Here is a 14,176-nt window from a genome sequence, read left to right on the forward strand (position 1 = left end):
AGGCTGCTAATCTGAAACTGGCCACAGAAAAGATAGCTAGTGCTAAATAGCTGGTTTCAGTTTTGTAGCATTTGTTAGATTGATTGGAAAGATAAAATGAAACTCAGTGCAAATTTACTGAGCTGGTATGGGTTATCAGTAGCCCCTAAATAAGGAGAATTTACAAATATTAACATCATTCATGTCAGAACAAATAAAAAAGGGATATTTAAAACTCTCTGTTAGCACTATGTTCGTTATTCCTAAGAAATCAGGCAAATAGAGATTGCTACAGGATTTGCGTGTACTTAATGCTTGATTGCTTCCAACCGGGGCCTTTGTAGAGATAGCATAGCAAATATAATATACTAATGAGACTCATGAAGAGACTCTTCCCTGACCCGCACACCTCTTGAATTTTTAGAGGCTGATGCAATGAACCCAAGATAGCAGTCCAACTGTCCTGGGAGGAAGCAGCAAGAGGAGATGGCAATGGTGTGCAACCCGTGCCAGAGGGAATAAAGTGGCCACAGCAGACCAGCACCAGAGCCACATAACAGAGAAGCAGCTTCCTGCTTCCCTCTGCCAGGCTGAACTTGGAGGAACATGCCTGTAGCCCTGGCTTTGGAGTGGCTAAGGTAGGAGGACTCCTACCTTAGTACAGGGTACTTAGTACAGGGTAGTAAAGAGTACAGGGACTCTACAATGGAACTCTTAGAGTCAAGATTAGTCCAAACTATGTTAAGTTTTACAGAGAGAGATCCACAAATATTAAAAGAATAAGAAGGTCTCAGTAGATGATAGTGTAGCAGAAAATGCCCCTGCCCCCAACCAGTATACTTCAGTTTGTTAGTTGCCCAGGTAACATTCCAGTTCCAGTTCTTGTTACTTTTGTTTCTTAGAAATGGCTGGTCACTATACTGCACATAATAAGAACTAATCACAGACAGCCAAGTACTCTACCTTTGTAATGTCCCTTATAGGCCCCATAAAAACCTCTGCGGAGAAATTTTATTCCTGCCTTTGTCCATTAGCCTTATGGAGACACCCCAATAAACATTGTTAAATATATTATTGTGATATGCTTACATTGGTCATCATCAAAAGCTGGATTTCTATAAATAAAACAATAAGATTTTCTCATTAAAAGATGCTCTTGGTACAAAACTAAATTCAGAAACAAAAGTTTTCATTCAGCCATGACAATTCATTATTGTTAATCTCACAGTATGTTAAGTGTATTCATTTCTTCCAGAGGTACAGGTTCTTCTAAAATGTAAAACTGGGATTGTTTAGTGATAAGCTTTTCCTTTTAGACTTAGATATCTGGTTTTCTCTTGTACTCCAGCTACCTGTAGTAAGATATATATATATATATATATATATATATATATATATATATATATATAAAACCAACATGAGATCATCTGTCAAAAAATATTTTTTAAGAAAGGCTTCTGTGATGTTTTTGATATACATGTGTTATTACACTTAGAGATGCTTACACTTTAAACTGTCCAGACAATGTCACAAATGTCTTCTATGACATCTCTTTAAAGGACAACAAATCAGCTAAGAATTTCTTATGTACTAGATAGAGATGAAAGACAAAAAAAGGCTGTTCTTTACCAAAATAGAGATTGCAGTGTTACAAAAATAACGTCATCATGATTGTCCTGCTATAATATTATATATAGCTCTTGATCTCAATTTTTCTTTATAAATTAAAATTATTGTGTTAACACTCTTACAGGGATTCAACTAGGACAAGTACGGCTGGTAAGAATTAACAGTTTTCTGGCTATGCTTTATATTTCAAAATGCTTGCTATCCAGATAAAATTATAAAAATTAAGGGGCTCCAATTGCTAAACCCCTATGGCAGTTCCCAGCTACATCAGTAATTGATAACTGTTTTGGTTACATTTTTATCATTGCTGAGACAAAATAGTGAACACACAAAATTAAGGGAGGAAAGCTTTATTTAGCTCATGGTTTGTGAAATGTTTCACTCCGTAATCAGCTGCCTGCAAGGCAGGGTGGCATGTTCTGGGGCAATAGTTCAAGTTGGTAGAAGACAGCAAAAGCAGCAAAAGAGGAGGGAAACATGAGTTCAATCTGTCTGCCAAGCAAGACGCAGTTTTTATCCACATGAAACAAAATTCTCAAGTATTTTCTATCTTGACCCTTGATAGGAATAGGCTAAAATGCATGATGAAATGAAATATCCTACAGGAAGGAATTTTTCTCCTCAATCTTCGTATACAAAGAAAGACTCCTCAAACATGTGGGCCACAGGCTCACATTTGGGGTTTCTTGTAGTGGTGATATTTGCATGAGAAACATTTGCAGATTTGTCATCCAGAGGGAAGCTGGGTCTTGACACTACAGGGATAGCCCTGTACTTCTTGGTACTCCATTCTTTGTTCTTTGTGCTATTGATGAAAGAATTCACTCAAGACATATAGGCAGCCATGTAAGTGTAGAGGCAAAATTCATTGTAAAGAAGACAGAAAATTATCAGGAGGGTGGCAATGCCACAAAGGCTTCAGCCCTGAGTGCAAGTTTGGATACATTTTCAAGCATTCAAAAACTATTGCTGGGGCTCAGGAAGCTACAGTAATTGTGGTATTTATTAACACTGTACTTAGAAGTTAATTTGGAATTGTGGGATATCTTTCTGTCCTTTTTGGATGGTCAGTGCTTCCTCAATCATGCAAGGAGCTTAGGAAAGAAATTCAAGGAAGTTAATTCTCCCTTTACACCTGGGCCCAGTCTGGGGCAGGAGGTCTTTAAGGAACATTCCACTTCCTATATCACTGGGCTATAGGAATGCTCTATGCCTTGGCCTAGACAGAGTTAGATGGCCAGGTGTCAGAAGGACTGTACACAATGTGTGACCTTAAAATGGCACTGTGCTCCATGGGTCGCTGTGGGTCAGGGATCTAACACATGCTATAATAGTTGACAGCCTGTGCAACAGGAGGGTACACAGACGGTGTGGGCAGGTAACCTGTTTAAAGTATGAGAGAAAAAGAGGCATGCTCTACCCTCTTCTGCTCTTGCTGATTTGGTTGTCTTCTGCCACCTTGAATGGTTGCCCCTATGCCATGCCGCCCTGCTTTGAAGCCAGCTGACTATGCACTAAGCCTCCCACACACTATGAGCTAAATAAGCCTTTCCCTCCTTAATTTTGGATGTTGGGTTTTTTGTCCCAGCAATGAGAGAAAAGTAACTAACACAATCACTTTGACTGTGGGTTATCAAGAGTAAATTACAATAAAATCTGTAAGAGATAATAACTGCTAAACTACAACATGACTTCTATTGAGGCCCATGAGATTAGCTCTCTGAAGAAGGCTCTTGAGCAGTTAATAAGGAATCTATGCCCATTCTCCCCTAACTGCAGTTAGGGATAGCTCTCCAGAAAAAAGAAATTATACAATGCTAAGATAGTTATAAATATTATGGGCAGTTACGGTTAAGCCTTCAATACAAAAGACAATTATAGCCAAAAACACATTCAGGGTCCCAGAACCTGACTGCGCAGGTTGAATTTTTCAGCTCAGGGGGAAAACTTGGAACTTTGCTCCCAGGTGGTAAGACATCTGAAATCACTTTAGACACTCAGGAGGTACCTGCAGGGCTAACTGGGCCACGCCCAAGGAACTCCAAGCAGCAAGCTGGGCCCTAAATCCAGTCCCATGCCCTAACTGGGGGTGGAGAGTGGGGGAAGTGGAGGAGTGTTGAATTTCAGTGCATGGGGAAGCCTTAGAACTTCACTCCCAGGCAGTAAGACCACACTTTGTGTCTGAAATCACCAGAGGACACAAGGAGTCCCCGCGGGCCCAACTGGCCCACATCCAGCAAGCTCCAAATAGCAAGCAGTTGCCAGCAGTCTGCCCGGGAAGCCAAAAGTGGGCCAGATGATTCCCAGAGCCCAAGGAAGCTTTGACACATCGCTCAAAACCTGGAAATAGGCGCAACTCCAGTTGGCACTGAGGAATGCCACCCTTGGCCTGTGCCCAGCGGACACCCAGTCCCAGGACATCTGCTGGCCCCTCGGGGACACTCCCTATCTCCTGGACTTAATACTGCTGTTGATCTTCAGCAACTATCGTTTCTTCCAGAACCTTAGACTACAGCAGATTAACTGTGCTAGCTTGAAAGGAGATTCAGTAAATGCCTCACCCAAACAGATCTCAGCAGGCTCCAGTCAGTGTGGTGAGTGTGCCCCTAAAATAGAGGTGCACAGTGGGTAAATAGGGCCAGTAATAAAGCTTCCTCCAACTAACTGTAAGACCTTGGTGAGTCTGACAAAAGTGTGGGTGACTCTTTCTGCACACAGAAAACATCACGCAAGGTAACGAGTGTGCCAAAAGGACTCCCCCGACATGGAGAAAATCAAAAGGGCTCATGAGACACCAGGCACACAATAGGGACACAGTAGGGCCTCAGCCAACACAAACATTATAGACAGGAAATTTAAGCCAGGCGTGGTGGCTCATGCCTGTAATCCCAGTACTTGGGAGGCTGAGGCAGGAGGATCCTTACAAGTTCAAGACCAGCCTGGGCTACAAAGTGAATTCAAGGCCAACCAGCCTGAACTGCAGAGAGACCCTGTCTCAAAAAGACAAAAAAAAAAAAAAAGAAATTTGGTGACCTGGAATAATCTGAAGATAAAGTAATAGCAGGAACTAAAAGTTGACCTACATCAATACTACTAGGCTTGTCAGCACAGGAAGAATATAGGACTCACCCAACAGGCCCTGCAGTGGGAAGTCAGTTGACAGGCCCACCTATTCATTGAGGGACCAGCAATTGGACAAACATCAACCTTACTTTAGGACCCCAAGATACACACTACCAACAATTGACACTAGTGGGATTGAAGGACCAAATATTAACTCAAAAAAGGAAAATGGCAAAAACAAAAAAGCAAAATGCAATCTCAGACATCTAGTCCACCACGAGCAAGTATAGGAAATATTTAAATAGAGGACTTCAAAAGTAACACACCAGAAATCTCTGAAAAGATAGTGAGTGAAATAAAAAAAAAAACAACTCCATGAAGCTACAGATGAAATCAAATTAGAAGTACTCTCCCATGTAAAAATAAAAATAACAACCTTAGTAAAGGAGTTGCTGAGCACAGCTAAAGAAGAAATAGACAAAAAAGTACAGAAGTATCGGAAACTGATTGAAACCTTGAAGGAAGAATATAGAAAAAAAGCAGAATTCATGAAACAAACTCAAAGAGACATCTAAGAAACCAAAAATTTCTATTCAGAGCTGGCAAAACCATTTAAATGAAGCTGAGGATAGGATTTTGGACCTTGAGGACAGGATTGCAATTAGTGATCATGAAAGGATAGAACTTTTAAAAGTAACAAAGCAGCATGAAATGACAATTCAGCAGCTTCAAGATGATGCCAAGAGCAATAACATAAGATTAATAGGCATCAGTGAAGATGCAGGAGTCAATGCAAATGACATACACGAAATATTCACCTAAGTAATAGCAGAAAATTTCCCAAACATGGGAAAAAAATCTGATATGCAGATAAGTGAGACATTAGAATGCCAAACAGTCACAACCAATATAAATCTACACACAGACATATAATAATTAAGATCTCAGACATACAGCCTAAAAACAGAATACTAAAAGCTATTAGAGAAAAAATACAACTCACCTATCAAGGAAAGCCCATCAGAATCATAGCAGACTTTTCAGTACAAGTCAAGTCAAGCGAGCTTGGAGTGAGGTATTTCAAGACCTGAAAGAAAACAACTTTCAACCCAGACTGATGTACCCAGAAAAACTTTCATTCAAATTTAATGGAGAAACAAGATAATTCCATGACAAAGAACAACTGAAGAAATTCATGTCCACACAAACCAACCCTAGAAAGAGTGTTGAAAGACATACTAGATAGAGATAAAAATGTCCACACTCTCCAGAACAACAGCAGAAACAAACCACCAGGTAGGACAAGCAATGAAACAAGGAGAAAAAGCAGAAAGCAAACAACTGGAACATGGCAAAGTCGAGCCAGTACATATCACTGATATCCATAAATGTAAATGGCCTCAATTCACCTATCAAAAGAAACAGGTTGACAGATCAGATCAAGAAACAAGATCCTGCAATATGCTGTGTACAAGAAATGCATCTGACCCAAAAGAAAACTCACAGATTAAAAGTCAAAGGATGGAAAACAGTATTCCATGCACAAGAACTCAGAAAAGAAGCAGGGGTAACTATTCTATTTGCAGACAACGTGAACTTGAAACCTAAAATGATTAAAAAAGATAAAGAAGGTCACTACATACTCCTTAGTGGGAAAATTCAAGAGGAAGAACTACCAATTATAAATATGCACCAAAACAGGAGCACTCAACTATATAAGACAGATACTAATGGACATGAAAAACCAAATACACAAGAATACAATTATAACAGGGGACCTCAACACCCCATTATCACAAAGAGATAGATCAACCAGACAAAAAATCAGCAAATAAATAATACAAATGAATCATACTTGTGAGCAATTGGACTTGGTAGATGTTTACAGATTGTTCTACCCAACCACATCAGAATACATATTCTTCTCAGCTTTGCATGGGACATTCTCCAAAATAGACCATATATTATCCCATAAAACATTCTTAAGTAACTGCAAAGGTATTGAAATTATCCCATGCATAATATCTGATCGTAGCGCACTGAAATTGGAAATTAATGGCAAAAGAAATTGCAAAGCCTGCGTAAATGCGTGGAAATCGAATAGCAATCTTTTGAACAAACAGTGGGCTACAGATGAAATTAATGAAGAAATAAAGCAATACCTACAATTCAATGAAAATGCAGAAACAACATACTACAATCTGTGGGATGCAATGAAAGTGGTCTTAAGAGGGAAATATATAGAAATAAATTGTCATTATCAAGAAAACAGAATGAGCACAAACAACCTAATGCTTCATCTCAAGCTTCTAAAAAAAGAAGAAAAAGTTAAACTCAAAGCTCATAGAAGAGGAAACTGTAAAGATTAGTGCAGAAATCAATGCAATTGAAACTAAAAAAATTACAAAGAATTAATGAATCAAAAACCTGGTTTTTTGAGAGAATAAACAAAGCTGACAAATCTCTAGCTAACCTTATAAAGAAAAAGAAAGAAAAAAAAACTAAATTCACTCAATAAGGACTGAAAAGGGGGAAATTACTACAGACCCCATGGAAATTCAAAAGATCATAAACACCTACTTTGAAAATCTCTACTCACATAGAGTGGAAAATACAGAGGAAATGGACAGATTTCTAGAAACTTATGAACTACCAAAGCTCAATCAAGAAGATATAGTAATTTTAAATAATCCAATATCAGCTATTGACATTGAAAACATAATTAAAAACTTATCAACAAAGAAAAGCTCAGGTCCTGATGGATTCATGGCTGAATTCTACAAGAAATTTAGAGAAGATCTGATGCCAATACTCCTTAAACTCTTCAATGAAATAAAAAAGAAGCAATCCTCCCTAAATCATTCCTGGAGGCAAGTATTACTCTGATACCAAAACCAGAGAAGTACTCAACCAAAAAGGACAATCTCACTAATGAACATTATTGCAGAGATTCTCAATAAAATACTAGCAAATAGAATGCAGCAACTCATCAATAATATTACACATCATGACCAAGTGGGATTCATCCCAGGAACGCAGGGATGGTTTAACATAAGCAAATCAATAAATGTAATATACTACATCAACAGAGCCAAAAACAAAAACCGCATGGTCATCTCAATAGATGCAGAAAAAGCTTTCAATAAAGTCCAACACATGTTCATGACAAAAACCCTTCAGAAACTCAGAATACCCAGTGTCTACCTCAGTCTTATAAAGGCCATCTATGACAAACCAACAGCCAACATTATACTAAATGAACAAAAACTGAAAGCTTTTACTTTAAAAAACAAGACAAGGATGTCCACTATCACCACTCCTATTCAATATAGTTCTGAAAACACTAGCCAGAGCAATCAAACAAGAGAGAGAAATAAAAGGAATAAAGATAGGAAAGGAAGCAGTTAAATTTTCACTATTTGCAGATGACATGATACTCTATATAGAAGATCCAAAAACTCCATTAAAAGACTACTGGAAGTAATAAACAAATTCAGCAGTATAGCTGGATACAAAGTCAACACTTAAAACTCAATAGCATTCCTGTACACAAACAAAAAAACTCACCGAAAAAGAAATTATAGAAATATCACCCTTCATAATAGCACCTAAAAAATGAAATACTTGGTAATCAACCTAAGAATGTAAAAGACCTACATGCTGAAAATTATGCTGTGCTAAAAAAGTAGATTGAAGAGGATATTACAAAAATGGAAGGTTATTCCTTGCTCTTGGCTAGGAAAAACCAATAGTTTGAAAATGGCCATACTCCCAAAACTATTATACAGATTTAACCCAATCCCAATCAAAATACCATTAATAAACCTCACAGATCTAGAGAAAACACTCCTAAAATTCATTTGGGAACAGAAGAAACCTAGAATAGCAAAGGCAATTCTGGGCAACAAAGGCAAGGGAGGAGACATCTCAATTCCTGACTTGAAAGTATACTAGAAAGCCACAGTGATAAAATCAGCATGGAACTGGCAAAGAAATAGACCTGAGAATCAATGGAACAGATTAGAAGATGCAAGCATAACTACAAAGATATTCAGCCAAAGGGGCTAAACATGCTCATTGGAAGGAAGGATAGCCTCTTTAATAAATAGTGTTGGAAAAATTGGCTCTCCACATGCCAAAGACTGAAACTAGATCAGTGCCTATCACCATGCACAAAACTAAAGTCTAAATGGATCAAAGACCTAAATATTAAAACAGAAACACTAAATCTACTGGAAAACAAAGTAGGTAGAAGTCTTAGAGACATGGGGGTAGGCAGAGAATTCATGAACAAAATGCAAACTGCATGGGAAACACTTCAAAGAATCAACAACTGGGATCTCATATTATTGAAAAGTTTCTGCACTTTAAAAGAAATCACCAACAGCGTGAAAAGAAAACCCACAGAATGGGAAAAAATTACATCCAGCAATCTCTCAGAAAAAGGACTTATATCCAGAACATATAAAGAACTGAAAAACATCAAGTCTCCCAAATTCAAAGACCCTCTCCAGAAATCGGCATCTGAGATCAATACACAGTTCTCAGATGAAGATATATAAATGGCAAATAAGTACATGAAGAAATGTTCACCATCACTGGTCATTCAAGAAATGCAAATTAAAACAACACTGAGATTTCATCTCACCCCAGACAGAATAGCAGCCGTCAAGAAATCAACTGATAACAAATGTTGGCAAGGCTGCGGGGGAAAAAGGAACACTTCTTCACTATTGGTGTGAGTGTAGACTGGTGGTGCAACCACTAAGTAAATCAGTATGGAGAATTCTCAGAAGACTAGGATTAGAAGTTCCATTCAACCCAGCTCTCATCCTTCTGGGTATTTTCCCAGAAAAACTGCAAAGGTCATATCACAGCGATATATGTGCACCCATGTTCATAGCAGCACAATTTGTAATAGCTAAATCTTGGAAACAACCAAGATGTCCATCAACTACAGAATGGATGAACAAGATGTAGTATTTTAATACAATGGAATTGTATAAAAAGAAATGACATTGAGGCCTTAATAGGCAAATGGGAACAACTTGAGGCTATCCTCATTAGTGAAATAAATAAGAATCATATTCATAAATATCACATTGTATCTCTAGTGTAAACAGTAATAAATGTAGGAGTAATAAAACCCAAAATGTGTAATCGCTATTGTAAAAAAGAGAGGAAAAGAAAGTGCTCTAACGGAAATAACTGCATATATGTTATATAAGATTGATAACCATATTACTAAGTTTTTGTTGGATAGTTGAACAGTAATGTATGCAGTCTCGCTGTTTGAATGTCCACTTTTTATGCTTCACTTTTGTAACCTGAACAACTATTTTTTTTAATTTTAAAGAAAGACTAAACAAAACAGAAAATAGGTAGAAATAATACATATGTTCAGAGAAAAAATAAACAGTAAGAAATCACTAGTTGATCATTACAACTATTTCTAATATGACAATATGTAATTATCAACTAGTGATTTCTTACCGTTTTTTTTTTCAAATTATCTATTATTTCTACCCTTTTTGTGTTTTGTTTATTTTTTCTTTAAATAAAAAAAGGCTAAAACACATTCACTAAAGATCAAGTGAAAAAAATTTAAAAACCTATATCCACATACTTACATATAACTTTCTTTAAAAACATAATTACAAAAACTAAAAGGAGGAATACAACTACCCAGGAAAAATTAGACTCCTCTAAAAATATGTAAAAATTCAACTGCAAAAAGGAAACGTAGCTGGGTGTGGTGACACATGCCTATTAATCCCAGCACTCAGGGGATGCTGAGGCAGGAGGATCTCTGCAAGTTCAAAGCCAACCTGAACTGCATAGTGAAACTCTGTCTCAAAAATACAAAAAGAGTAAACATACTCTATCAGAGTTCATTGACAAAACTGACAAAGCACTGATAAATAAATGAGCACATCACAAATTTTATAAAAAAAAAGAGGTACAAACAGAAAATGAGATGACTCAAGAGGGTTAACAGCATGTAGCTAATGACATGCTTCTATATTAACAGGTTGTGAATGCTATCCCAGAATGCACAGACATAGAGAGAAAAAAAATCTCCAAACTCATGGTAAAGCCTGCTGCCACCAGGCCTGTCTTGGATTCTTCACTGTTCTTAGTCTGCTACAGGGGGCATCAAACCTAAGAAATTCTACATCTATCCAACCTCAAATTGCAATGTTTCAACTGCTACAATTATAAAAACAGAAAGGGGAAATGTCAGGTACAACAGATTATAAATCCAGTCTAGGGGATATCTGAGGCCATCCCTGTCCTGCCATTTGAGCCACACTGGAATGCAGATACTCTCTAATAAACCTGTCAAGTCTCCCCACTATCCTCATCAGCATAAAGATTAGCATAAGACCACCACCACCCTTTCAATCATCCGGTAATTCCCTCACCATTTTCCTCAATTAATATATGCTGAGGTTCTCAGTGCTTCATGGCCTTTTGTTCCCCATGAACAACTGGTCATCCCATTGCCTTATTTCCTCATCTTTGTGTCTTGCTCTTTCTTTTTAGTATGCTTTGTAGCACTTCACAGGAAAATTGAGGACTCACTTCAGGGGTCCCCAGTACATGCCTGTAATCTTGGCACTCAGGAGGCTGAAACATGTAAATCAACTAAATAACATATGCAGACCAGCCTGGGCTACATCCTGAGACACTGTCTCAAAGAACCACAAAAAGACTACCAAACATTTTAAATGAAATTCTCATTTGAAATCTTAAAAGCATTTAAAATGTGACAGTATCATAACAAAAGCTCCAAATATAATGAAATAATTAAATTATAGTGGAAAGGAGGGTTCTTTTTGATGCTTTTGATCATAAACATTCTGCAAGTCACTAAAGTAAGTTGAAAAAATAAGCACTGATTTTAAATGCCAAGGGTAGGGGGTTGAATAGTAAAGTAAAACATTAGTCTATTTGAAAGGGCAATCCTCTGCCTTATTGGATCATAACCAAGGGCATTCCCCACTCTCTCCTCCCATCCCAGCTATACTTTGATATGATAATAGAATGGGTTCACAGCTCTCTGACCTGCTGGCACTAGTAGCCTCCCTTCTCCTCCTCTTCCCTCCCCCTCCCACACTGGAACTTCACTCCCTAAATCGTGATGCCTATCTCCACCCCCTTCATCCTAGGTAGACCCCTACCTGACTGAGGCTGACCAGATGGCCAGAATTATAAACCTGTTGTTTTTGAGTAACTGTCTTTGTTTGAGCTTGTTTTTTCCTGCCACAAATTCTATAAAAATCTTTGTAATACTGTCTGTGAGGCTTGGAAGTTAGGAAGCTAGAGCCAGCCAAATAAAAGCTTTCTCTGCCTCTCAGGAGAATACAGGCTTGATTCCTTATGCCTTCTGAAAAAGTTTGGTATCCAGTACAAGACCAAAGGTACAATGAAATGGGATGATAATAAAAGAGAAGTATACCTGCCAGAATTTATACCACCAAGACTTTGTGGAAATGCTTGCCTTTAATGGAAAAATACAAAGGCGAAAAAAGGAAAACATGTTAAGGAAGTGTCATTCATAGAACCACAGACTTACACATGGAGCAAATTTCACCCAAATTCGCAGAAAACTTCAAGCAATCAATAGTATGAATATTATTTATTATCAAGGTATAGATTTCTGGTACCCATTTAGCCACAGTGATACATGAATTTACTGGAAATTGATGCTTTCCTGTTAGATTATCAGGCATCTCACACAAACATTTGATCAGGAGCAGTGACCAGTGCCCAGTGTAATAGGACATAGCCCAAAACTAAACAAGTTACTATCAACAAGAAATTGCAGACATTAGATGTCATGATTTTACACATTTGTGTTATCTGACTTTCTTGAAACAATTTAAATAAATTTGAAATTAAAAGAAACTACAAAAAACACATAGTAGGTAACAAAAAGCCTGTAGAAAATATAACAATTGAAATAAGCTCAGATTGGACAGTGACTGGACACAGTAAAACAAAGATCTATAGGAGTAGAAAAGAGATTGGAAAACTGCAGCCAGCATGCAAAATTAAGCCCCACATCTATTTTTGCAAAAGAAGTTAAACAGTCAAATACACTCATTTACATATATCCTCTGGCTACTTTTAAAGCAAATAGGCCGAGTTTTACAAAAGAAGTTAAACAGTCAAATACACTCATTTACATATATCCTCTGGCTACTTTTAAAGCAAATAGGCAGAGAAAAGAAGATGTGACAGATACCACAAGGTTGATCTTTTACAGAATACATTTGCTGAATCCTAGGCTAGAGTAAACATCAGAAGAATTTATCTAGACATAAAGTGGAGATAGGTACACTGGCACAGACTTGTAATTCCAACACTGTGGAAGGTTGAGGCAGGAGGATCCCAAATTCAAGCTCAGCCTGTCCAACTTGGAGACTCAGCAAGACCCCACATTAAAATAAAAGCGTAAGATTTAGCATCTGAAAACAATTCCGAAGTGCACAGCATAGTTTTCCTAACTACAGGCAATATGTCATTATTTACCATGCTCTAGTGCAGTGATGGGGAAACATTTAGAGTTTTCAATGATACAAACAGCCACCCCACCTCACCTTAGCACGCATGAGCAAAATATAGAACAAGAGACAGCAAGTTGAGAAAATGAGAGAAAATGAAAATGAAGGAAACCGGGCGGGGGGGGGGGGACCCAAGAGGAAGAGAGGCAGCAAAAAAACGGATAGAATAAGAAAAAAACAAGAGAAAGAGAAGGATAGAAACAAAGAGAAAAAATGGAGAAAGAGAAAAAATAAGAAAGGGAGAGAGCGAAGACAAGTAAAAATAAAGTAAAAAAGAAATAAAGGTGACAAAAAGAGAAAGTGAGCAAAAAAGATACAGAAACAAAAATACAGCAATAAAAAGAACAGAAGACAAAATTCTTCTGGAAAAATAAGGTGTGTAACTGCTGAAATGTAGTCAGGAACCTCAAGGTACAGCAAACACCAACTGAAGAAATCATTCAGCACTGAAACGAGCACAGAATGTTCTAGAGACTTCGAATAGCCCTCACCCCCAGAGACCAAGATTCAGCGCTCTCAAGACAAGGACAGGTCTATCACCTACCGCCATCCTGAAGACCAAAGGCCCTGAAGTCGCTCGGCACAAGTCCGGAATCAACCCAACAGCAGAATCGGCCCAAGAGTGCAGGCGCACGCCAAGCAGGTCCTGTGGGGCTGACACGGACGGAAGGATAATCACGTGAACCGGAAGTAGTCACTCGGGAAACACGCCCCTAAGCGACGTGTAACTTGCTACAGCTGGAGTCCTCGTTCTACGCCGAGAACTCATAGCTCCGGCCTGTGATTTGGGCACTGGGGAGACTGAGGCAGGACACTGCAAGATCAAGCCCAACCTTTGCAATGTTGAGATTTAATGAGACATGCTTTCAAAATAAAATATAAAGAAAAAGATAATTGGCATGTAGCTCAATGCAATGGCCCTGCTTTTAATCCAA

The 14,176-nt window shown here is 38.1% G+C and overlaps 1 protein-coding gene across 1 annotated transcript in view; it reads right to left on the reverse strand.

Moving 5' to 3' along the window:
• Scml2 (Scm polycomb group protein like 2) overlaps window positions 1–13,915 on the reverse strand; it is a 151,182-nt gene extending 137,267 nt beyond the window's left edge. The window contains exon 1 of the mRNA XM_063242730.1: window positions 13,786–13,915. Coding sequence (XP_063098800.1) covers window positions 13,786–13,791 — 6 coding nt within the window. The 5' untranslated portion in view covers window positions 13,792–13,915. The remainder of the gene's footprint in view (window positions 1–13,785) is intronic.
• Window positions 13,916–14,176: the final 261 nt, after the last annotated feature.

Source organism: Cavia porcellus, unplaced genomic scaffold (assembly GCF_034190915.1).
Source record: "Cavia porcellus strain 051 isolate PalLab524CR breed Dunkin Hartley unplaced genomic scaffold, mCavPor4.1 scaffold_33, whole genome shotgun sequence".
In the NCBI taxonomy this organism is placed as follows: domain Eukaryota; kingdom Metazoa; phylum Chordata; class Mammalia; order Rodentia; family Caviidae; genus Cavia; species Cavia porcellus.